The sequence below is a fragment of the Anneissia japonica genome, unplaced genomic scaffold (assembly GCF_011630105.1).
Source record: "Anneissia japonica isolate Jap-2015-1 unplaced genomic scaffold, ASM1163010v1 scaffold287752_len1182401_cov188, whole genome shotgun sequence".
In the NCBI taxonomy this organism is placed as follows: domain Eukaryota; kingdom Metazoa; phylum Echinodermata; class Crinoidea; order Comatulida; family Comatulidae; genus Anneissia; species Anneissia japonica.
In genome coordinates, this window is record NW_022687544.1 from 792,828 (window position 1) to 819,541 (window position 26,714).

Sequence of the window (26,714 nt, forward strand, 5' to 3'; positions counted from 1 at the left end):
AATAGGAAGTAAATCAACTATGTTATACTTCATAGAACAATTTGAGCATTGATTCGAAGGGAATTCCCAAGCTTTTGATAAGAGCTTATTACCTGGGGCACTTAAAATAATTATGACTAAGTATAGGCCTATACTATGTTTCTTGGATTGTTAGGAATGCCAAGGGCAAGTACTACAAATGTAATCCCTGTGAACAAAATATTTAATTATGATTATAATCTTTAATACATATAACAATTCTTAAAAAAACTGACTGATTTTAGGATGCAGTAGATAAATACTGTAGTAAAGAATGCAGAATAAAATCTATGAGGTTGTTTAATGAATAGTAGAGCTACATCCACTGTATTTTTTTAGATGACGAATAAATATGATTCTAATTCCGATCTTAATTATCACAACTAATTATTCCATTGAAATATTGACATTGAACTAAATGTTGACCTACTTATTAGATTTAAGGACATGTATATAATTGGCAAAGACTGTTCAGTAGGATTTAAATCATAATACTAATTAATTATAATAAAATAATGACAACAATAATAATAAACAATGTAATTGGCATTGATAACAATTTAAATCAATTCCTGTATTTTTTATATTGTAAAGTGTATTAATTAAAACGTATTACAAACACACGTATGGCTAATTATTGAAAAATAAAAAAATAAACCATAAGTTAGGAACAGAAATTTTTAACTAGAAGATGAAAAACAATGTAGAAAGAAGACCAATCTGTAACATGATTTGAAAGAGCATCACATATTAATAAAATTATTCTTTCAAATAAAAAGAAAATGTAAATGGTAGACCTCATGTGTTTTAAAGACAAGACAAGAAATTTTTAACTAGAAGATGAAAAACAATGTAGAAAGAAGACCAATCTGTAACATGATTTGAAAGAGCATCACATATTAAATAAAATTATTCTTTCAAATAAAAAGAAAATGTGAATGGTAGACCTCATGTGTTTTGAAGACAAGACAATATTTTTATGGGAAACAGGATCACTGGACAACAAAGAACTATCCGCCAGCAGATTTTTAAATGTGTCCTTAAAATAACAAACTTATAGCTTCAATGCTCAAATGAAAATATCTAAAAAAAAATTATGCCTTTTATTTTAATGAACAAAAGCTTAGCTTCACCACTATCAAACTTTCCATGAATTCTAGCCATGATGCAAAAGCAAAAAAAAAATTGTCTATATTAGGCCAAATAAAAAAAAAAACTAGTTTCTCGTCCCCTCGCGCATGCATTTTCTCTGCCTCACCATTTTTTCCCATTTATTTTATGAAATGTACGAAGATCTGGCTAGCTCACATCAGTAAAATTTATCGTAGTTGGGGATACATATGGTATGAATCATGTCTAGTGCTTCTTTTATTTTTCTTAATATTCTCCAGTGTAAATTATTGTATTATCAATATTTAATTTTCTTTTCTTTGTTAAGATTGAACCACTTTGGAAATCACTGTTTTAGCACTGAAAGTGTTATTTCAGTATAAAGACAGAACAAATAAATAATAAATAAATTTGCTTTCAATGTGTCTACTACTAGGTAAAAGTGAGAAAGTACAGTAGTAGCTGTTTCCCGTCGACCATCTTGGATTTCCCATCTCGAAGTGAAAAAAACCAAAGCCTTGCAGGCGCCAACATTCCTATGCATAAAAATAGTGATTTTAGACCACATTGGTAATGTAATTTGATAGGCAAATTACAGTAATATATTTTTAGCAAATTTCTTTGAAAAAATTTTGTAGGCCTAGCTAGGTACACAGTATTTTTATTTTACAGTAGTTTGGAACGATATCAGGAGTGGGGGCTGGCAGTGGCCTACTAGACTACAATTTATTCGAAAATAGCTTGGGCCCGATCGTCCACACCAGTTGAGCCCAATCGTCTGTCACCCGAAGTTTTCATCACTATGATCAAGAACGTACATGAGCTAGGCCCTAGGCTAGGCCTAGCCCTGCTGCCATCACTCTGCTACGTATACTACCGCATAACAAAGAAAGCGACCCACGCGGTGCATTTTTAAATTTTACACACATTATTTAAATTGATATCATTGATTTAACGATCTACCACCCTCGCATCGCAGTAACTACTGTACTAAACTAGACCTAGCCTAGGCCTCATGTTTTTGTGGAAAGCCTAAGCTAGATACCCTGTAGTCGTTATGTACCCGACAGTCGGCAGCCTTTATATCTTTACTTGTCTTCAGTTTGCATTCAAAGGGTACACTGCTGCATAGCCAACTGTCGGGGATACAGTACCTTCATATGACTACTCATACAACAAAAAAAAAGGTCGCATGGAGATAGCGAAAAATGGAGATCTAAATGAAAAAACAATGTATTTCAGCAAGTATTAAAACCTTTTCTTTAATTTTAGGCCTTCAAAATGCCTATGCCTACAGCAGTTGATTTTTTATTTGCCGCAAATCCAAAATAGTTTCATCCATGCCGACTTGCCTATCGGTTAGCGTGAGCCCTGACTGAACACTGCAGAAACTTCAGATCAAACTTCGCATCGCGAGGTAAAACAAAATGTCGGAAAACTTTACTTTGATGAATGTGCATTTGCATAAATGTCTACACACACACACACGTATGCACACACTACACACAGGAAAAACAGTGAAGAGTGATTACAGTAGTTCCTATTGCATTATATGCATAGGAACTAAAATGTGCCTCATTCTCCTTTTTTCAAAATATTAGGACAAGAAACTACATTTTTTTGCTTGGCCTTAATTACTGTAGCATAAACATTGAGGTACCATAATAGGCTCTCTTTCTTATTCTTAAATACACAAAAAGTTTTCTTACCCATCTCCATTCAGGTCGACAGGACAGGTTTCATAACCAAATGATTCTGTTAAAGTTTCCCCACTAAGCACCTGGTAGACAGCTAACACTGTGTCAACTAAGTGAAATATCGTCACCGCACCTTTTGTTCCATTTCTAGGTGCGCCAGCGACAAAAAAATTAGGATCTTTACCTGGTGGAGTTTTCCTAAATTTACCTATTGACATAGATAAACCTAAAAGAAAAAGAAAAAAAACATACATAATATAAGATAATATCTATGGTACAGACACCACATTATGTTCTGATTCAATATACAGTACTCTTAAAGCTCTATCTAATATCTATCAATGTTTATCCATTGTATCAAGACAAGACTTTTGACCAGTTTGCTAACATACCAGTAGTAGTATTAATATCTATATTAATATAATATAATATATAATATAATATAATATAATATATATATATATATATATATATATATATATATATATATATATACTTGTGGTAACCACATAGATAGTTCTGAAAAGAACTGTTGTTGGTTGAGGATGTCTTGATGTTTTGATTGACTTACTTCAATCGTCTTCAGGAGAATAATATCATAACTTTGTTTATTAAAGAAATACTTCTGAGTTAAACTTGGCCTACAGGAAACCCCCTTCCCAGGAAACTGGTTACAGGCCTGTAAAAAGACACTAATTTGCAGCACAAAGCATGAATAAAAATATACTACTCTAAAAATTAAAGAAATACAATTTTAAAATTGGAAACAGGCTGTCATTTATGTGGCTAAATAACCTCTAATTGTACATGCACAAAATAAATGCATTAAGTAAAGTAGGCTGCAGGTGATAGTGTATGTTGTTAAACATTAAACCAAGTCACAATAGCCACAACCTGTTCTAATTACAATAATACTTTTACCACGTTGTAATGTTACTGTCGTTATCTAGTTTACCTCATCAGATACAGAGACTATTATGTTAGTGTGTCTGCAGTAGTAATTACTTTAAATATTTGAGATAAAACAAGTTCACAAAAATTTGGGTAAATTTCAGAAATTAATCTTGGAGGACCTATTATATAAATGGAGACTTCCATACATATTCCTCATTAATTTTGTTCTGTATTTGTATTTGTAAGTGTTTTCATTTGGATCCCAAAAGAACAAATTTCTCTTCCATTGACTGGGTATCCACAAAAAAAGAAAATTTCTATTCCATTCTATAATAGTTTAATTTCAGAAACAATTAAGCTTAAAATAACTCTTTCAGATACAAGTCATACAGATTGTGTTTTTTTTTATAGGGCCTTAGTCCAGCAGAATAAAATATTGGAAAAAGTAGCACCAGCCTATTTGTAGTGAAATTTAACCCATGCTAGGATGGAGCAAAATTATGAAGCAAGCAAAATGCACAGTAAACAGACAACTAGTTCACTTCAGAACAACAATGGTAATTCAAAACTTCTAACCAAAGGAGAAAATTGTTTTATGGCTGTTGTTAAAAATTGAAAACAGGTGGATTAAATATGTGTAACTTCCACAATTTATCATCTGTATTCTGAAACATGCAGTGACACAGAGCATAGCATGTGACCCCTCAGGGGATGTTTCCTTTCATCGCTTTCAACTTCCTAATATCATTTTTAAGCTTTAGGTTCTAGGTGGTTTTAGAACAGTATTTTTAGGCACCATGTGGGTATGCTGGGCCAAGCTGGACATTAAATGTCATTTTTTAAAATAATAAATAAATGCAACACAAGCTAGTGAAAGCACCTTCATGAATGAAAAATATAAATCAGCTAAAAAAAGCAATCTCTACGACTGCTCTATTTTTGCATATTATTGATTAATCTAGCCTATTTCTCTCCACTGCAGAAAAACTCTTCCATCAATTTTAAATCTTGCACTTGTGCTTTCATTTGCAATTACCACTTGTGTTCTCAGACTTTTCTCCTTCACATCTGTCTACACTGTTTCCTCTGACATATTATGTACTTTGGTACAAATATATACATTTTAATTTTTATCCATATATCTGACTGTCTAATTACCTAGCTAGGTAGCCAAACAACATATGATCAAATATTTAACATTTATATCCAGGGCCCATCTTTCCTAAGGCTGTGAATGTTGTCTGTTCCTGTTACTCTTTGCTTCTTCAGCAAATGATATTGGGAGATCTTGGTGATGGAGAATGAAGCTAACTTTAGGATTTTTTAAAGTCCTGTTTATTCCCATATATGTGCCCTAAATTTTGTGCAAATCACACCCTGGGTGACCTATCTAGTGGAGACGATCATTTGTGGTTCTCTAACATCTTAATGTTCAAAATGTAAACATCCTAGAATTTGCACCGTGTGATTGGTTATCATGATGCATACAACTACTGTACGATATTGCACAGGCTGCAATGTGAACATGTAGAATAACTGTACGAAAAGCACAAAAATCAATTGTCGTATTACTTGACAGTAAAACCAGCTCTAAAAATAGTCATGTTTGGATCCACTTCTCGATGCATTTCAATCCTTGAATCAACATTCACTGTTAACTCCTAGATTATCGGTCAGTGCATAGACTAATAACTGTAGCCATTAATTCACATTGTGAGTGGCATTATTTGTCTTATTTCTTTTAAGAGTGTACATTAGGTTTCTTGTTTTAATGTACATGTCACGATTACTTCTCAACATCAACCTATATATAATAATTACAATTGCCAGAACATGGATACTTTGTATAAATAATATCTCTGATAAGAATATTAAATGGCAGGTGGTAGTAAAAGAAAATCCTACAGAAATATAGCTTTTCTGTAAAATACTATGGGCAGTGCCCTCAGGTTGGTATGATACACTATATAATAGATACTTGTATGAAGAAGCTACGATAACTTTTCTGTATAACACATAGTATGATATCCTCAGTAAACTGATAACTGTATTGGAGTGAAGCTATAGCTTGGCAGCTGAGATGCTTGTCTTTGAATCACAAGGGTCCTGGGTCCAAATCCTTTCACGATGGCTAGTTTCCATAAAATTGCTACACACTATTGCCACTAGCTTTTGTCAGCACTGATTCGTCAGTCAAATTGGGCAGTCAATCCAAATGCATCCGACAGATATGCAGTGTAACAATTGCAGTGAGAACGCTGTGTCTACAGCGTAGTTGTGTTAAAAGAAGGCTTGACATCAGTACTTCTTTTTTCTAAATTGATTTCGGACCCTTTTGATTGGATCTGCATTATTGTATCCTGTAATTGACGAGTGTACTGAGAAAAAAACAAAATCCACATGATTTTGTGAAAAATGGGAATGCATAGTGTAATCTCAAATATTCTCACCTGCATAGCTTTGTTGAAATACACCAGCTTGTGTTTGTGGGTTGAAAGTTAAACTGTTATATGCGAAGATACTTTCACTGATATCTACCACTACCACACCTCCTCGAAACTGATCAACACCCGGCAATCCAGCTGCCAGGTATTTATACTGGTTTAACAAATCCTTTGGTAAAAAGAGATTGAAAATATTTTTACATCATCACTTCATAACTGTTTCTACTCATAACAGTATTTCCATTAACATTTTTTATCAGTTTTGTAGCACACCTAGTTGTGAAAGTTACAGAGACTAAATCGGCAGTCAATTATCACCAACACATGGTGAAGATTTATACAGCTTATAGTCACTAGACTAGTTTGCATCAATTAACAGCATCCAATTTTCTATAATTATTTTGTCAAAGGTTGTGAAACCAAATCCATGACAGTAAACTAGTTAAGTTATTATCAACAAATAGTGAAGATCGTTTCCACCTATAGCCTTTGTCATTAACGTTTTCAAATTTTTAGAATTCTTTTTTTTGTAAAAAGTGCAGACACCAAATCCGTGGTGACACTAATGTAACTATCATCACACCTCATGGTAACGCTTTGTGAAGTTCTTTTGGATGAGATGTTAAAGTAATCGGTCCTGTGTGCAATATGGCTCATACGCATGTTAAAGAATGCAGTTCATTCATTGGAAAAGAGTAGGGAAATTTCTCCTGAAGTACACTCCCAATCACCACCAGAAGAAACCCACTTGATATGATATGCATTTAGGAATCATTTATTAATTTGTCACTTACTGAGCTTTCTTTTATTTTGGTTAGAGCCAGACCAGTCCCTGCTTGGCAATATCCATAGTTATCCTGGGTCATAGAAAGCGTGTCACAGAACACCCAGGCATCTTGTCTACCCTTCCTGACAATGCTCAGGTCATACACATTCTGGCGTATGAGGTAACACTTGCCTAAGCCCCACATTTTATTGTCTGGTTGTAGAATACGATACCGATGAGCACAGGTCTGAGAAGAACAATTAAATTTTAAGGCTAAAACATTTAATATCAGTTTGAGTGGCAAAATATTACATCAAAATGCAGCAAATTGATAATATGTAACACTAATAGAGTAGACATTATTGTAGCAATTACAGTACCTTTAAGTTATGTTTTATCTCTAGACTTTTTGTATTGCACAACATTATTGCATTAGGCAAGAATGAATTATTGTGATAATTTTTCAGTTCTGCCTGATTTGATCTCGGATACTGTATATAACTGTGTAATGGGTGATTTTGATCATTTGCGATTGCCTTACGGTAGTTAATTTCATAAGGGCATCATCTTTCTTCCTGAGTTAGATAATGTAACAACAACTAAATCATACTGGGATGTGTGAAACAATAGAGAATATTTTTATGCTCCTTCTGCCTTTTCCTATCTCATTTTCTACATATCCCCACCCCCTCCCCCTTCAGCCATGAACAGTATCTTTATAAAATGCCTCTAGTACCAAAAGTAATGTTGTCTGGCAACACCCGAGTCCTGTTAAAATAGTTTGCTTTCGTAAGAAATACAATCATTGGGTGGATAAAATAAAACAAAGTTAGATTATTTTATCTCGCCCATGTTCAAGATTTGTTTTAAAATTTTGACATGGTAATTTCTGTTTTTTCTAATATTAGAGGGAAACAACAGCATATTTATTATGCTTCATGAAATGTTGTTGGAAAAGTGCATGAAAAGTGCAAAAACATTGACAACTTCAATCACACAACATGGACACACATTTACTCCACGAAAAACATGGGCTTTTATTGGGAAATGTTTTTTAAAAGCTGCCTGTGCATGCATAAACTTTTGAGAAAAAAGAGAGCAATTTTTGTTATCTTATTTTGTTGTTGACATATGTTGTTGCTCCATTTAAGTTCTCGTCTAATTAAATGTCTAGAAACTTCTGCAGTATTCCGCTTCTTTCAGGACAGTGAGTAATTACCATTGAGAAAACGTGATGAATTCATGCTCAACATTCTCCTTTTATGCCATTAGCTGTTTCAATGTCCGCTTTACCTGCTTAATGCTTAGAGTACATTTTCCGCTATAATCATATATCTTGAAACATGATAGTGTGGTATTTTTCCGTAATAGTGTGAAACAATTAAGAAGTTGAGCAAAAAAAAGATCTCCACGATAATATATCAACTATGGCATTTCTTATACCTTATTCTTAAAAATCATTTTTAATATAAGACAAATTAGTCTGAGGCAAATTCAGCTAAGATTAATGCAAGTGATTGCATGTCATGGTAAAGTCATCATGGTTAAATATTTTAAACTACTCTTTCATTCATCTTCAGTCAACCCATTGTGATTCAAAAATTTAAACCTTAATGTTTATCTTCATGAAGCCAGATTGATTAATATTTGAACTTTATTCATCTACCTTTAGTAAAACATCGTGATTCAATTAACAATTCAAACTTAATATTCTTTCATCTTTAAATGTCATGGTAAAGTCATCATGGTTAAATATTTAAAACTACTCTTTCATTCATCTTCAGTCAACCCATTGTGATTCAACAATTTAAACCTTAATGTTTATCTTCTTGAAGCCAGATTGATTAATATTTAAACTTTATTCATCTAACTTTAGTAAAACATTGTGATTCAATTAACAATTCAAACTTTAATATTCTTTCATCTTTAAACTCAAGCCATCAATCTTGACATTTTCTCCTATTACTTATATTCAGGCATTTCTCAATTCCTTTTATTTCAATCTGACGTCAGCCGGCTAAAAAAAAAGTTAAAGATGGGACAATTACAGCTTATATGTTATATATTAATATTATCTTATAGCATTATTAAATCGTTTGTATTATTATTGTATATTCATTTAACCTTTAATCAGGTAAGCTTCTAATAGCAAAGAATTTTTCTCCCAAAAGTTCTCATAATCATTAAAAATATACACAGGAATTAGATGAGACAAATACTATTATCATTTTCACTATCTATCAATTATCTCCATTCTGTGAAGGAGTATCAAAACAACATACAGTGGAGACTAAAATAACCAATATCTTCCATATGTTGTGATTTGATAAAAATTGATTTTAAATCCAAGTTCATTGGTGTTCCCACGCCCAATCAAGGTACAGGGAAGCCATCACAGATACCCAGGGTTCCATACATATTACGGTGCATGCTGGAACTGAACACCACCGGCTTAAGGCAATTTTGATAGGCATAGATAGTGTATTCCTCGTAATCTTTTGATCCACTTTTCAAATCTAATGATGTACGATGCTATCTTTTAATTTACTGGGAATAATAACAGGTTGTTTTCGACGGAAAGGTTGTGGTTGTTAAAGGTATGCAATACGGTGGTAGAAGAATCATATCAATTTTAGTAATATACAGTATTTATTTTTATATAAAATTGCAATACCATAAAAAATTAATGAGCAGATGAAAATCTGATGTGGATACCAGCTTAGTTAATCATCTGGTTACATCAGAATTCCTGGTGGTTTTTGTGGGCATGCAAATCAAGCGTCAAGGTTGTAGGATTGTATTAGACCCAATTATGATATCATTTTTATTGAATTGCAACAATAATTATTCAGATGAAGTGTTGTGTAGGCTAAAAGAAACGGATTTAGATACAGTAGGCGGTTTTCAATAGACTTCCAGGTACGCCTACCTATTTCTCTACTGTTGTTCTTGTTCCTTTATACAGTATTAGTAGCCGTTTACATATTGAACAAACTTTGGCCAAAATTGATCATTAATACCATTTACGTATGCACAGACATTTAGAGATTTTTATGCTGTACATTTAAAAGAAAACCTTGTGTAAAAAAACATTGAAAGAATCTATCGCCCAGGTGGTACCCTTGAAGACTACTTTATCAGACACACCTTTTTAAATTGATGATAACATGTACCATCACCTCCATTTAAAATTAAACAAATCATAGTTTTTTATGACCATAGACATCTTTTTATGCCTGTTACTAAAAAAGGAAACATTCTGAATTCTCTTTATGTGATGTCACATGAAGTAGAAAGCACTTACGCTTGTTGACAATTGAAATAGTACCAATACCATACAAATGAAAAATGTGGAAGGCCACTTTAATCTTAACAAATATAATTATTAATTAATAAACAAATGAATGAAATTAATACTCATAATCATAATAATATAATTGATTACATATCTGAGTAATCAATAGACTAGGAACACTCATTCATTAACAAAGTAATCAATTCGTAAATGACTGTCATAAATTAACACACTGATCATGAAAATTCACATGGTATTGATTATTGGCCAACAAAGGCGGATAATGAAAGGTATTTACATTTTGTCTAAGTTCATTATAACTGTTTCTATGAGTTAATAAACATAGACAATAAAAATTCAATATTTCGAATAGAATTACAGGTCTCCCTATAATTAAAGAACCCTCCAATTAAAGACCAACTCAATTAAATACCCCTTTTCTGTGGTCCAAAATTAACAAATATCATTTATCTTTATTATTTTAATTTAGAGATCAAAGACCACAGAAACCACGGTCCCAAAAGTGGCCTCTAATTGGAGGGAGACCTATATTTGAATATTTCAAGAGTATTATTACTATGCTAAATTAGCTTCCAAAATTGATATTACATCACCAATTATTTACGTATAAATTAAATACTTTCTTTGCGTAGATTGGATATGAATCAATGTGTGATTCAAGGGGATATGAACCTTTCGCTGTAATGTATTACAGTACATGCTTACAGCTGGTGTTTGTAGACATGGCGCTTTAACTATGATTGTCTCTCTTTTTCCAGGGGTGCGAGTACCTGGTAGGTTCAAACACAATACTAAGTACTAACTGCAACATTTGGAATTCCCCAGGGGCTAAGCATATGTTTCATCCAATGACTAAGGTAATTAATGTGAAACACATACTGAAAACAACTTGTTGGCATAATGCCCTAAAAGGAAGATTTTTATTAAATTCAACATATAGCGCCAAGTCCCTCGACAAGGAATCCAAGTTACCTGACGGGATGTCCAAAGTCTTCAACACAAGGACATAGGCTGGGTTCAGGCTGGGGGTGCGAAAATTGAGAATATGGACCTAAATCCCAGAAAGTGGAAATAAATCCCTATTCTAATGAAAACTTAATGTTCATATTCAGTATTTTTACCCACTTAGTAAAAATAATTTGCTGCCACGGGGAGGATGAGGGGTGCGTCTTGATTGGTCCAAATTAATTACTATAAAAGAATATTCACGTTAATGTTCTAGATGCCTAAAAATGACTCTCAGAGTGTAAAAATAGATTTTTTTAAAGATGTAGAATGTGGTAACGAATGTTCATTCACACTCTTTCCATTCAGCAAATCACTTGTCTTTGTTAATTTTGATCACAAAAATATATTATTAATAAAACAATAGTACTTAAATGAGGATATAAAATCTTTTTGCCTAGTATTTAAAATTAAGACAAATCACTAACCTATGAATAAAAATTTACTGTTCATAAAATAACGAAATAAAAATTGAACCAGTTAAAAGACTAACAAAAACAAGTACTACTTATTAAAATTAACTGAAGTGCCTTAATGAAAACATTGTCAGTGTAACAGGCAAAGTACCTACAATGTTTATTTGCCTCCTATCATATCAATATGACACTTGAAATTGTGTGAATAAAAGAATAGGTCCCTAATAAGTAAGGCCTTCTAGCATACCATGAAACTTCCAACTTTTTTTTTTTTTTTTATGACACCGCTGAGCATGCAGTAGCTTAACAAGGTTGTTGAAAATTAATACTCTGAACAAGTCCAATTTACAAGGTTGGCAACAGCCTTAAACAAAGCCTCCAGCCAGTTCACACATCCATAGAAATAAAGATATTCACGGGAAATAATAAATGTTTGGATGAAAACTGATTTAGAACTAAGCACCCTCTCTGTGGCCTCAGCCCAGTTGCTAACATACAGTACCTTTTACAGATTTCTACCTAGATCAAATGATCTATGTAAGATTAACATAGAAAGGCAATCTTCTTCCCATTGTTGTACAAGACTATGACTATGTTAATCCTGTCTGGAGGCAGGTGAGATTTTCTTGTTCAGTACATGGACACTTAAGTGATCAGAAAGATTAAACCCAATGAAAATAATACCCAGCAGAATCAACCTGCATTTTGCGAGACATAAATTATCAGAAGCAAGATAAAATCATTGCAAAACACTGTATACTCAATATAATTTTATTCTATATTGTAAATCATTTTTACATTCCTAGGTAAAAGGTCTTTGGGGGGGGGGTCATCAAAATAAAGGTGAATTTTACTTTTAGGCCAAATTTTAAAAAAAAGAAAAGTAGTTTCTCATACTAATTTTCTAAAAAAGGGAGAATGAGGGCACTTTTTTTTTTACTCCGAGATGGCAAATCCAAGATGGCTGATGGGAAACAACTACTACTTTCTCACTTTTACCAAGTAGACACATTGAAAACAAATAAAAGAAGCACTAGATATGATTCATACCATGTATCCCCAACTATGAACAATTGAGAGAGGAATTTTACTGATGTGAGTTAGCCATATTTTCATACATTTTGTAAAATTAAGGATGTAAAAAGTTTTTTATAAATTAGGTGACGCAGAGAAAATGGGTGCGCGAGAAGAGAAGAAACCATAATTTTTTTTTTATTTACACACGTTTTTGCAATGTGAGATCATGATGAGTAAGAGAGTATCATAAAAAGCTTCATCACAAGACACACTATACTAGATTAATTATAATTCTAATCATCATTTTCTTTATTTTTTTTGTACATACAGTAAGCCTACATAACCATACACTCCCTTGTTTCCACCCAATGTAACCTGCTTAACTAACACATAACAGACCAAAATATATATAAAACATGATTGAGATGAGAAAATCATAAATAGACACCCAATGGAAATGGTATCCAACTGAATCAACCTGCATTTTTCGAGATATAGATTATCAAGTGCGAGACAAAATCATTACAAAGACTGGTTAACAAAATATATAATTTAATTGTATAAATCATTTTTATTATCCTATTTTAGATAAGAATAATTTTTAAACTAGAATTAGTGGGGAGGGGGGAGGGGATGTAGGGGTGGATTAATGCTCCCCAGTCTTCTCCCCCTCAGACACTGACCAGTGGCATATCTATAAAAGTCCTTAAAACTTGATCACAAAACATATACACTGTTCTAAATTAATTTTAATTCCAATGAGCATTTTTCTCTTTCTGAAAAATTATACATATCTGAGTATGTGAATATGCACGTACAGTATACATAATTTATTCACACTCTGTTAAATAACCTGCTTGATTAGCAGACCAAAATCGGTTTTATAAAATATGATTGATGAGCGATATAAAATCATAAACTATTATCGCAAAAAGTGTTCTCTCAATAGATAATTAAAACTTGAATGAACAAAATTATATTTGACGCAAGATATGATCTGAAGGAGACAAGACCACACAAAACTTTATCACAACAAAAAGTTCTTTCATTTATAATACAGTATAACAATAATTGTCAGAATTTTCAATTTTTTTTTTTAAATGAGAGGATTCCAAAAGGGGATTCTGTTATGAATACAAACTAAATGATAAAGGCAGTGAACTTTTTTCAAATCACCAAGAGGCTACAGTATTTGGTTCATTCTAGAGCGCAGAACCAACCTATTAATGATCATTGTTAGTTCAAGTGTTCTCTGTGCATCACTGCTTCTTGACATCATAAAATTTGCACAGCAATTTGTCTTGATTCATACATCACAAGCGTTGATACGCGAAGGATTATAAAACCAGGTAATGGTTTTCTATCATTCTCTTAATGGTCCTTTCGTAAGATTATAAATCTAATATAATTTTGGGAATTTTTCATTTTTAATTGATAAGAAGTTGATTGCCAGTTGTGCATCAGAATATAAATATTATACCATCTGGATCAATATTTTTTCAATTTATAAATTTGGAATAAAAATAATAAAATTATTCAGTCATATTGGATAAAGACAACTTTTCTTATGGCGTTATCATTATTCCAATCAGTGTACCAATCATCAATAAAGATAAATATTTATACCATCTGGTTCAATATTTATTTAAATTTATAAATTTGGAATAAAATAATATAATTATTCACAATCATACAGTATTGGATAAAGACAACTTTTCTTCGGCTTTATCATTATTCCAACCAGTGTACCAATCATTAATAAATTCTTTTAGAGATTTTATGTAAAGTTCATGACTTCTGAATATGAAGTGGGAATATGAAATAAAACAAATACATTGCAAAATTAACACCTACAGTATATTATACAAAACATATTAATTTTATAAATCTCTTGAAGGTAAATTTGACAAATTTTCCCTTGTGGGCTAAATAATTTTCTTTTTGCAGATCAATAATTCCTGGCGGATTTGCACGGATGCATACCATTAAACATCAACCTATTATTAAACAATTTCTTTTTTTTTTTTTTTCTAAATTTGCTATCATAAAAGCACAACCTATCAATCAAGATCTGCTAAACCCCTGAACAACAGTAATAAGTCAGACAGAATATCCATTGAGAAAAAGATAATGGGAGGTTTTAAATGAATTGACGTGAAATTCCTTTAACTAAAAATCACTCAGTAGTGTTACTAGTGGTATGTAAAGCTTATTGTGGTATCTCTGATGGACTTTTCCATCTTGTCTGAGGGAGGACATGCCAGTGGTGATCTGTAATCAGATTATTCATCATTCAACATGTTTTTCTACTGTATCTTTTATAGTCATGGGAAATTAAACATACCAACAAAAATATATAAATGATCATAATAAACGGCAGGGAATACATTGCGCCATGTCCTAAATAATTTCCAAAAAGAGAAGCAAATGTTGACATTATACAATCATCAACATTTGCATCTACATTCAATATATAAAGTTAGGAAGAAATATACATGTATATATCTTTTTCCTTTGAAAATTTCAAGGCAGCGGAAGGCACAATAAAAAAAAAAGAAAAACTATTTTTTACTGCAATTTCCATTTTTCGTGGTGACGGGTGCGCTAATTGGCCAAAAATAAAAATTTCGAAATCATCAATATTTGAAGTCAGCAGGTTCGCTAAATAAGGTATAATAAAAATTTCTCGCCTCAGCCAATATAGTATAAGTTTACAGTAACATTATGATGGGCTTTGAAACTTTGAAAGGCTTATTTATATACGCAGTTAAACGAGCTAGATTTTTAAATATTCAAAAATCTGTTTCTCTTTAAAACCATTCCCTAGTTTTTTATCAAATTGAAAAATCAGTTGTACAACATATCAACAAATTTTCTTCCTCCTGAGGTTATTTTTAAAAGTATCAAAATACAGAATGTTGGGCTATAAATCATTCTATGGCGATATTGTACTTGCAAGTCTGTAGTCTGCCTAGGCAGCTCTACAGTTAATTCAATAGTAGAACATGACCCTGAAAATGTACTAATATTTGATTGAGCTAATTTAGGATGAGGGAAAATGACTTAAGAATAAGGTCATTCGCTGTCACTGAAAGTATTAATTAAAGTCCCAGGCCTTCTAGGGACATTTGTCTTGCATATCACTTCCACTACATCACAGAATACTAGTTACTCAAGCTAAAAATTAACTGCAAATGCTATTACTACATATAATAAAACATTCAAGTTTTTATAAGCTTGAATTGTGATACTGAATATCCTGAGAATAAATGTGCAAAATAAGTTTAAATATCTAAATATAAATTTGATAATAACCTGTTGAATCCTAAAGTCTAATGTATCAAAAAATATGTAAAGCAACATTAACTATATACATTTATTGCATTAATGTTAAATAATATAAATAATACAATATATAAATAATCAATATTTTCAGCATGATTTCAAGAAATGATTTCCAATAAATGATTTCAAAATATATTAAAAATTAATATATTAAATTATTATTTATTGCACTAATGTTAAATAATATAATATAATATTATAAATAATTAATATTTTCAGCATGATTTCAAGATGGATTTGAGTCTGTATCTTTAATATCACTGAATATATGTATACTGTAGTACTATTCCAACCTATGCATACCAGAGAAGGAAGTTGTTACAAATCAATTAACAATGTATTCCCTTCATTATTTACAGCCTAAATATAACTTCTTAATCAAATCCTATACTGTTTTCCAATGCAGTACACCATATTATGAATTGTTTTCCGTCCTGGTGAATCCAAAATATATACTAAAAACATATTAAAAATTAATATACTAAATTATTATTTATTGAATTAATATTAAATGATATAATTAATGCAATATATAGATAATTAACATTTTCAGCATGACTTCAAGAAATGATTTTTAAAAATATTTAAAAAATATATTAAATTATTATTATTATTTATGTAAATTAATGTTAAATAATATTAATAATGCAATATATAAATAATTAATATTTTCAGCATGATTTCAGGATGGATTTGAGTCTCTTTAATACCTCTGATTACCAAAAGGTATATATAGTGCTATTCAAGCTAACGCATACTAGTGAAGGAAGTTACTACCAATCAAACAATGTATTCCCTACATTACAGCTTAAATTTAACTTCTTATTCAAATCCTATACTTATTTCCAATGCAGTATACCACATCATGATTGTTTTCCCTCTTGGGCCATGATGTGAATCCAAAATATACACTAAAATATTAAAAATTAATATATTATTTATAACCAATATTTAACACATGACATTTTTCAGTTTTCAGTTTCAGTTTTATTGTTTCACACAATGAACATAATGAATGAACAAGATATACAAACATATTATAATAATTCAATGGTTTTGATTCATTAATTTAAGTTAACAATATATGATCAAAATAGAATTTCATAGTATGGATAACAATATAAATTTAAGTGCTGTAGTAGATACAGTGAATAGTCATTGTGTGTGGAGGAAACAATAAGCCAGAAAGGCTTTAAGTCTGATCCTCCAATTAAACATATACTGAATTAGTAAATGTCTAGTGATAAAAAAAGTAATAAGGAAACAAACAGGAAAAAAAAAATAAATAAAAATAGATAATAAAGGTAGAGAAATGTTGCTAGGTGTAACAAGTAAAAATTGAGTAATAATCAGGAAGAAAAGAATAAAATGAAATGAGATGAAGAGAATTGTATTTTTAATATTTTTCCACAATTTAATTTAATAGAGGAAAATGAATAACTAAGATGCATATTTATCTTTAGGGATTGCTTATATTTTCTTTTAAAAGACTTTAAGGTATGTGTTAATTTAAGTTTAAAAGGTAAATTGTTCCATATGTATGGCCCATTATAAATAAAAGACATATATTACAAACCTTTTTCTTTACATATCTTTAAATAAATTCAGCAGAAATCTCTGTTGATAGGTAATAGATAATATGGACTTAATAAAATTCTACAGTAGAAACAGCGAAATCTAATTGAAATATTCACCTGAAGAAAACTATCTAATTCAGGCAGGAAATAACGTATAGAAATCTTTACAATTGTCAATAATGTGGTTGAATGGATTTCCTCCCTTTTGTAAGAAAGTAGGTGTTTTGTTTTGTTGTAAAGCGCTGTGTATAAATATCAACAATGTACTGTGTATACATCTCTTTTTACACGACCTCCAAGTAAATACCCCTTGTATATTGTAAAGGTGACTTACCACAACGTATCCTCCGGGGCCCTGGCTTCGAACTGTCACCCCTAGCCACTGGTCGGTTTTATTCTCCATGGGACTATTACCTGAGGGAAAACAAGGAAGGGGAGAAAAGTTAAACCACTATACAATGATGATTTTTCCCTTGCATACTGTATACACAACGTTTGCTGTTTACATACGATGACTAGAAAAACCTTGTGGGCATATGCAGGCCCTACAGTACGCCAATTAAAACAAGCTGAAACAGTGGAAGCATTAGTCTTGCTGTGAAGGGTTATTCCAGTACATGTTCTTATTTCATTGGAATATTATTAACTCGACTGTGAGAACCAAACAGAATTTTTGTTTAAATTGTCTGTCTTAGTTTGAAAGCCTCCGAAAAACCAAACTACATAAAAATTGTAAGATGTAGTAAGAACACATTTTACTGTCGTATAAACATCGATAGTGGATTAAAATATAACAATGAATTAGGAGTACCTATCATTGATTATTAAGCAAACCGTAAATATGTTTATTCTAAATATAATAATTGCAAAGATTAAATTCAGTGCATGTAAAGGAGGTAAAAACCTGTGGAGAATAAACATTTGAAACTGTAGGCTTCAATGGAGTCATAGAAGTGGAAAATATGAAATAAGTGATTTCTGTTATAATTGAAATGTATGGAACGATATTGATATTTGTTCCACACAAAAACCCCTTCACATGCTTGTTGAACAGAACAACAAAATCAACGAAAGGTACAGAGCAGACCAGAAGAGTCAAACAATTAAGTCAAACAGGCTGGATTTAGGACTTTACCCACGAAATGAAGCGTGTGCCAAGGAAATAGACATAGCTTGTTAACATTTTTAGAGTTTAATTGACTGAAAAAAATACTGATGTTTGCTTTAATCATGCATTTGTGATAATATTCACTTTAGATGTCGGTACAACAGAGTAATAACAAAAAGTGCTACAATGGAATTGGGTATGATCTTCATCCGGTAAAATACATTTTAGATGAGGATGAAATTTATCCATGGTACAGATGAGGAGATTTCATTTAATCCCTTTAATACGATCCTAATTTCTAAGCATATAAATTATACATTATCTAATGAGAAGAAGTAATGATATAGAAAAAAAATCATCAGAGATCAGCTTACAGTATTAAATATGCATCAGTTTACAATCTACCTGGTGGTTTGTTTTCATAACTTGCTCATTTGCATACCAGGTCATGATCTGACCCCTCAGTTATACCAAGCAAGCTGAAATCACTCAACAGTATTCCAGATAGTTGCTAAAGGTCTATGGGGTCATCATCAGTAATATCAACATTATTGACTTACTTCTGTCCCATCTGGGTCATATTTTCATAAGAAAAACCAGTGATTAAAACCAATCCATAATGATATATCTATAGGTGACTCAGGGCCTATAAGGGTTACGATAGTAAATGATGGTCAATGATGTATATAGTTCTGTATAAAAAAACAATATTTCATCTAAAAAATTGTTAGTTATCAAAATATCATTATTATTTTTAAGTGAGGTTCACAGACTAATCTGTTATAGTGATTAAGTTCACCTTTGTGTCGCTGCCCACTCATTAAATAATTTATTGTATTCTGTATGCATTCCACCATTGTATTATACTTTGTTTATTTTTGGCGAATAAAGAATAAGAATAAGAATTGCAACATAGCCAGCAATCCTGGGTTTATACTCTGTAAAATATAGTGACATACAAAAGTTTAGATAAACTATACCTCATGCAGATACACACTGTATTCTGTAAAATATACATAGTACAGACATATCTGCTCCTATGGATAGAAATAATACTTGTGACAGACCTAATCAATAGAGATTTGTTTAGAATAATATTAGAAAAGAAATCTAAATATAGACATACTGTATACAGATCTTAATCAATTTAATCAAGATTTGTGAGTGAGATCTATTGATGGTTTTGGTCTAATTCTTCATTTAGAGAAACATCACATGTACAGTATGCATACTCAGGTCTTGAGAGAAGGTTTGTGACTCCGACCATAAAAATTATCTTTATAAAATGCCTCTAGCACCAAATGTTAACTGTACACTACTGTATATAACCTGATTTATTTATTTATTTAATTACTTGTCTAAAAAACGCCTCTAGGGGGATTGTGGATGATTCAAACACATGTAGCGCACTTTTTCCAGCATATTTTTTAATCCAACATGTAAGAAATAATGAGCCAGTAGATACTGTGTGTCTCCAAATGCCTGGAATCTACAGTAGTCCTCACAAAGTGTAATAAAGATGTAGAACAGGAGGTGGACCTACAATACGATACATTATAAGTCAATCGTGACGTCATTACTGCAACTCCCAATGTTTGCCTATTCCCTACCGTCCACTAATTTTTCAATTAGTGGACACTCAGCTTGATTTTTTTTAGGTTCCTGTGCAAAAAATAATTCCTCATTTTTTCGTCACTGCAAAGACATTGTGCGCCGCGATGAAAATTGAATTGTAATTGAAAATTACTTCCGTAAAACAAGCTTAATTAGAACCTAAAGAAAGTTACTTCAAATTCAATATTAAGTATGAACAATTAAGAAAATTCATTGAATAAATGGACCCCCATAAACACAACAAACTGAATGTTTAATAGGAATATTCTAGATCTATTTTAAAGACTCAAGGAACAATTTTAGATGTAGGCCTACGGCCAGGCAGGAGGCTGCCCAGGCCTCCTTCAACTACTACAAGGCCATAGCCTAGCCTAGTTAAGAAATCCTCGCACGATTTTACCTGTCTGCATGCACCGACCAAAAAGGACGTCAGAGACTGTATTCTCTCTCGAATGCCGAAATGTTTATTTTTTTGACGAATGTCTATCAAAATAGCATTACAAAAATCACAATACAAATTACAATAGTTATTCATCATATCCTTACTGTACTGCTGATATGTACAGTAGTTAATTAAACGCATACTGCAGGAGCAAAAATCAGCATACGCACAGCTAAATGTAAATACACACACGTATACTGATCATATCACTAAAGCAGCTGTATAAAAAACTAAAATTGAAAGACGGCGAAAGACTTATAAAGCAATTAGTAGAGCATGCATCATTGAAAATTATTATACTTAGGTTAGATTTAATGCATTCAAGAAATTTTTTCAAGTATTAAATCTAACCTTCGTGTAACAATTTTCCTATAGTGTACTATGCGGAGCTCTACTAATTTCCTAATATTTTGCACAAAAATATACTCAAAAGTTATAGGGTGGGCTTATACAGTATATGAGGACCTACACCAATCTATAAAACCATATGATGTTCAAATCAAAAACTACTGTAACACAATCAAAGCAGTTCATATACAAAAAAAGCACATCAAAATAAACATGTATTGGTTGTCAAGCACTTTTGTATTCTTTACCTCCCAAAGTCTATAACTAACACCAACAGTGCATACTTTAACAAACATTTTTTGTTTCCACGAATTAACAAAATCTACTTTCATTGGGTAAGTTTGTGATGTGAGCGACAATTTGCTAGCCTCTAAATTTTCTTTCTCCATTCAAAAGTATGGTCTATAATTAGTAAGGTATAAACGGCTACTTAATGATAGGATGAAATTAATGTTCCTGTATTACAATTTTTAATGTACTTGTCTACGTTGAATTTACTGCTGCAAGCAAATTCCCCCTGGGAACTGTGGTATGGTAGTACCATACATTTGTACACGATGCTAGCCAATTGCCATAGGAACATATTGCATGAAGCAATTGACATTTTATTATGCTTATACTGTACAAGAAAGCATTGACTGAAAACAGAAAATTATCAAATGTTATTATAATCCTTATTACAGTTATTATTCGTATCATTAATTATTATATTTTATTACTATTAAATTGCCATTATCATTACTATGAATATAAAACATTACAAACATCAAGAAAATCAACCAGTGCACTGAAATCCTGAAAATTATATTCTTACACACAGTTTACCAAAAGCTCAATTATTGATATTCTAATATTAACTAAAAAATATAACTTTATAACATTATTATCAGCTACCAAAAGTATTATCATCATCATGGGTGTAGAGTAGGCTGGTTTTGGTAGGGGAAGGGTGGTTGGAGGAGTAGAATGGGAGATGGAAAAATGGAAATATGGAACAAAAAATACTAGTTCAAATGAAATTTTAATAGAAATTTTTAGTAATTTACCCCACCTAATGGAACTAATTTACTATCGTGGGGTGTGTGACAGCACCCATAGCCTATGTCCTTGATCATGATAATTATTAATAATATGAATCATTACCAACTATCATATTATAATGGAAATATATGGCGATACATTTATCACATGTGCATAATATTGTAAAACGTGTCTATGCACTACAAACCACAACCCAAGTGCAAAATAAAAAGGACTAAAAGAACCAAAAAGTAAAGGAAAAAGATCAGTCATTATAAGAATTCAAAAAGATTGGACCTGAAAATCATTATTAACATGTAAATATTATTATTTTTGTCAAAATATTTGATGTTATTCCAGTGCTCAAAAACAACTACTGCAATTGAAATTACTATTATTTTTATAAATATATTATTATAAAACTGGGTTGAATCATATGTTTTCAGATGGAGTAACACAATATTTAAATTTTACCATAAATTTTTTAATGTATAAAATTACTGGTAGGTCTTTCATCGTCCTGTTCGTTTTTAAACAATACAGAAGAAATTTACAATGAAATGATATTCTTGTTCTAATACTGGTAGTACAGTAGAAATAATTTCAAGAATCAGTGTTACTATAAGAAAAAGAACAACAATTACTGTAAGCGCCATTATTATAAAAAATATATTCTTTACAATGGTTGACTGACTATTTGATTTTGTAAAACTAGGTATTACTGGGTTTTACTGGGTACCGTATGAGGTTTTTGTTGCCACAGAGCCATTTTACAAAGCTTCACATTTTTTTTTTTGGCCTTGTCACTTCTGTTTCCCCCATCACAATTGCAATGAAGTTTTAGTGAAAATAAAATATTTTTCTATTATATTTCCAACAATGAATGACTTAACAGATAAGTGGAATGGATTTGAAATGCTTTATTCCATTAAAAGGTTTAGTCAGCAAAAATATTTAGCTCTGTGAGAAAAAGAAATACATCAATGACTATATAGTAGTACGTAACTACTATAGGGTCCCGAAATGCAGATTTACTCTACATACTTTACACAAGCAGTGGTAGTGCCAGAAATTGCCAAGCATTGGTCTATTTTGTCTAACAAGGCATGTGGACAATTCCTGGTGGATATGCCACCTAGAGCCTTGAGAAACTACTACGCTATTTTTATTCATTTTGTATTGACATATATTTTTAGAAAATATTATGCCCACAAAGTTTTTGTTTTAATTAAAACAAATATCCAGAGGAAAAAAATGTTTTTGATATGTTGTTTACAACTGATTTTTTTACCACACAGAATATTTTTTTTCCGAAAAACTAGGGAACATTTAATAATGAGATACAGATTTTTGAAATGGTGTAAAAAAGGGTGACTATGCTCCTTACCCCCAATATGTATCTCATTAACCGTTCCTATGTTTTTTTTTTTGTTTTTTTTTTTATCATACACCCTTTTTTTCTCTTGGAAAATTCAGTTGTATACCTGCCAACAAATGGTTTTCTCTGGAGCCTGGCTTTAAAAACATGCTTTTTCTTGGCTTTTTTAATTTTAAGTTGTTCTCAAATGTCTTAGATTTTAGAAAATATTATTACGACCAAAAGTTTTTGTTTTAAAACATGCTTTTTCTTGGACTATAATTAATGGGAAGACATAAGCTATCTGCCCACCTATTTTGAAATAAAATTGTTGCTATTGAATAGAAATAGGTATGAGAACTTAAACATCATGAAGTATACTAACACTTTGTTTAGACAGTACTGTAAATCACAATATTAAATCGTTTTGGATTCTGGCAGCTAAACCACAGTTAAATCCTCGGTAACTGTAACAGTAATCTTTTCCTAATGTTGAGCCAATTAAGTACATAGTACTTATACACTACACTTTATACTTGAAACCTGTTTTGCAAATACCAGCTGTATAACCCTCGTAAAACATGCTTACTGCTGCAATTAAGAACAAACAATACCAAAGATTGAGTAAATTAAATTAATGTTCAGGTAACAAAAAAATTTACTCCTATGGGATGCGGCAGCTGCGAAATTTATGGGTGCAAATGGAACTTTTAATCAAAAGAACATCAAAGTAATTTTTTCCTTGAGACAGGCAAATGCTCTATAAATTCTTTTTCTGCTGTCAAAGTTTACCCGAGAAGTTAACATAAAGTATGTACTTTCTACACCTGTCCATCATCCCTGTGTCCATCTTCCTTCACATTTTTGTAATCTTATCTTTTTCTGAAGTAAGTGATCACTTTGTTGGTATTATATGGTCATTTACACACTCTTCCTTTTCATAAGCAACAGGTTAGCCTATCAAAATCTATTCAAATTTTAAAGCTTTGCCCAAAGTATCAAATTTTCTTTGACAAAAGAACTGAGTATCATGTCCATATATAGTTATGATGTGCCTATGTAGCAAAGACCAGCCAAACCAATCACTCATCGCAAAAATCCATTTAGAGTTATTAATACAGGGTTAAAGAGTAAAATAAGAGCTATAAAATGGTAAAAAAAATATTCAATCAATCAACATTTCCTTATGAAGTTACAAGCGTTTAAACATATAGGTGTGTAAAGAATAATATATGAGAAATCAGCCTTCAAAGTATATGATTTCGAGTATCTCATGCACAAACTATCATGAAATAAGTGAAAAAGTGTTGTTTTAATAAAATGGGGAAAATAGCAGCATAACATTGAGGTATAGATATAATATAAAGGTTAGTTTAGTGCAATAAAATAGATAGAATAGAAATTTGAGATTCCAGCATGTTTTGGCCATTTTCTCTGAAACACGATTTGTGACGAGTGGGTGGTTTGGTTAGTCTTTGCCACATACATGGGCATGATGATGTCATCATGACCATATTTAGGCATGTCACATGTCTTTGTCAAAGAAAATTTGATAGTCTTAACAGGGATTATCGTAATATTGAGAAAAAATATTTGTTTCCATCTGCATTAAATGTTTTGTTAAATTCATTATCATTTCTTGTACAACCAACATTAAAAATTGTGGCTTTTATCATCTTCAGTATAATGGTAAAATAAGAATTGAACCGACGTGAAAAATAATTACAGTATCAAATGTGAACGAACTAGACAAATAAAAAGCTCTCAGACAACAGACTGGCATTCAAAGAGCCATCTAGCAAACGACATTATCTCATGCTAAATTAAGCATTACTATGACAGGAGTTCACATCAGAGTACGGTGTCAGTAAACTATTTGCATCTAGCTTGTTGTTTTAAGGCAGCAAGAGAGCCTCTTACCGAGAGCATCGACTATTAAAGCACGAATATCAAACAAGCAAGAGGCAGCCAACAATACTACACTATCTTCAATTACTGCCCAATTAATGTGCTAAATCTATAAACAGTATGGGTGCACGAGTAGCTGATACCAGTTAAATTCAATGGTGCATTGTAAATGTAATTACTATTATCACTGTACACAGCAAATAAGCATCTCAGATCTGATTTTGTGGTTGATTAACTCTCTCCTGATTACCTTTTACTTCAGGTACAGTACCAGTATTGGCAGCCCTCAGAGGCAGAGATCCCAGTAGAAGGACGGAGCAGAGGAATAAAGATTTTGTTGATCGCAGTCTTCTTCCTATTGTTTATCATTATTATTATTATTTATATACTGTAGCGCCTTTTCTTTGCAGATACAAAGACTTGTTTTTCTTGGTCTGCACGAGCAGGCAAACCCACCAAGTACCCGTTTATATTACTCCTTGGTATAGGGAAGCAATGCAGATAAAGTGCCTTGCTCAAGGACAAAAGCGAAATATGCACAGCAAGGGATTGAAACCCCGACCTCAAGGTTGGGAGACCAAACCGTTCCCACTGCGCCAAACCTCTTCTACTTACCCCCATTCTTATTGTATTTTCATTTCCCAGGGAGAGGTACTGCACAGTACTATGGATAAGAGTAATTTGAAATACCTACTATGGGAAAGGGGTTGTTATTGATCAACTTCCTTATTGTGAATGACTGTTCTTTCTATCTTCTGATAGCATTAATTCAGCTGGGATTTCAGGGGAAGGAGATCAGTTCGGAAAAAGGATTTTTCACACTGTGATGGGATTATGATAAGCTGTAGACTTTATTGGGAAGAAACAGATATTCTCAAATAGACAATTAATTGGCAAAAGTATTTTAAATTGATGAAACAATTGAAAGTCCAGTAATTTAGTATTCTAAATTACCCCTAAAATAAACTTTTTATGTCAGTCATCTTCACCAATTAGTTTGAAGCACTTGTGTCCTGTTTCCTGTTACAGAGTACAACTATTTACGTAACAAATTCACTCTTTAGATGTGAGTGATGAATAGCCCAACTGTCGAATCCAATACCATAGCATATCATGCCACGCAGGAAACTTAACTTTGATGATAATGGAGGAAATATCACTCATTTTATTAGTCACAATATTTTGCCATTTAATACTTTATGATTTAATACACCAATTGTCTATTGATTATGTGCTAGTCATCGTTATCAGCATAAAAGCTCATCATTACAGTAAGATGATCATTACCATCATCAGCTTTCCATCTTTTGGT

The 26,714-nt window shown here is 31.7% G+C and overlaps 1 protein-coding gene across 1 annotated transcript in view; it reads right to left on the minus strand.

The window, feature by feature from the left end:
* The window catches only part of LOC117119809 (integrin alpha-6-like), a 71,748-nt gene that overhangs the window by 33,368 nt on the left and 11,666 nt on the right, over window positions 1–26,714 (minus strand). The window contains exons 3-6 of the mRNA XM_033264736.1: window positions 17,940–18,019; window positions 6,958–7,176; window positions 6,170–6,332; window positions 2,838–3,051 (exon numbers count right to left, since the gene is read on the minus strand). Coding sequence (XP_033120627.1) covers window positions 2,838–3,051; window positions 6,170–6,332; window positions 6,958–7,176; window positions 17,940–18,019 — 676 coding nt within the window. The remainder of the gene's footprint in view (window positions 1–2,837; window positions 3,052–6,169; window positions 6,333–6,957; window positions 7,177–17,939; window positions 18,020–26,714) is intronic.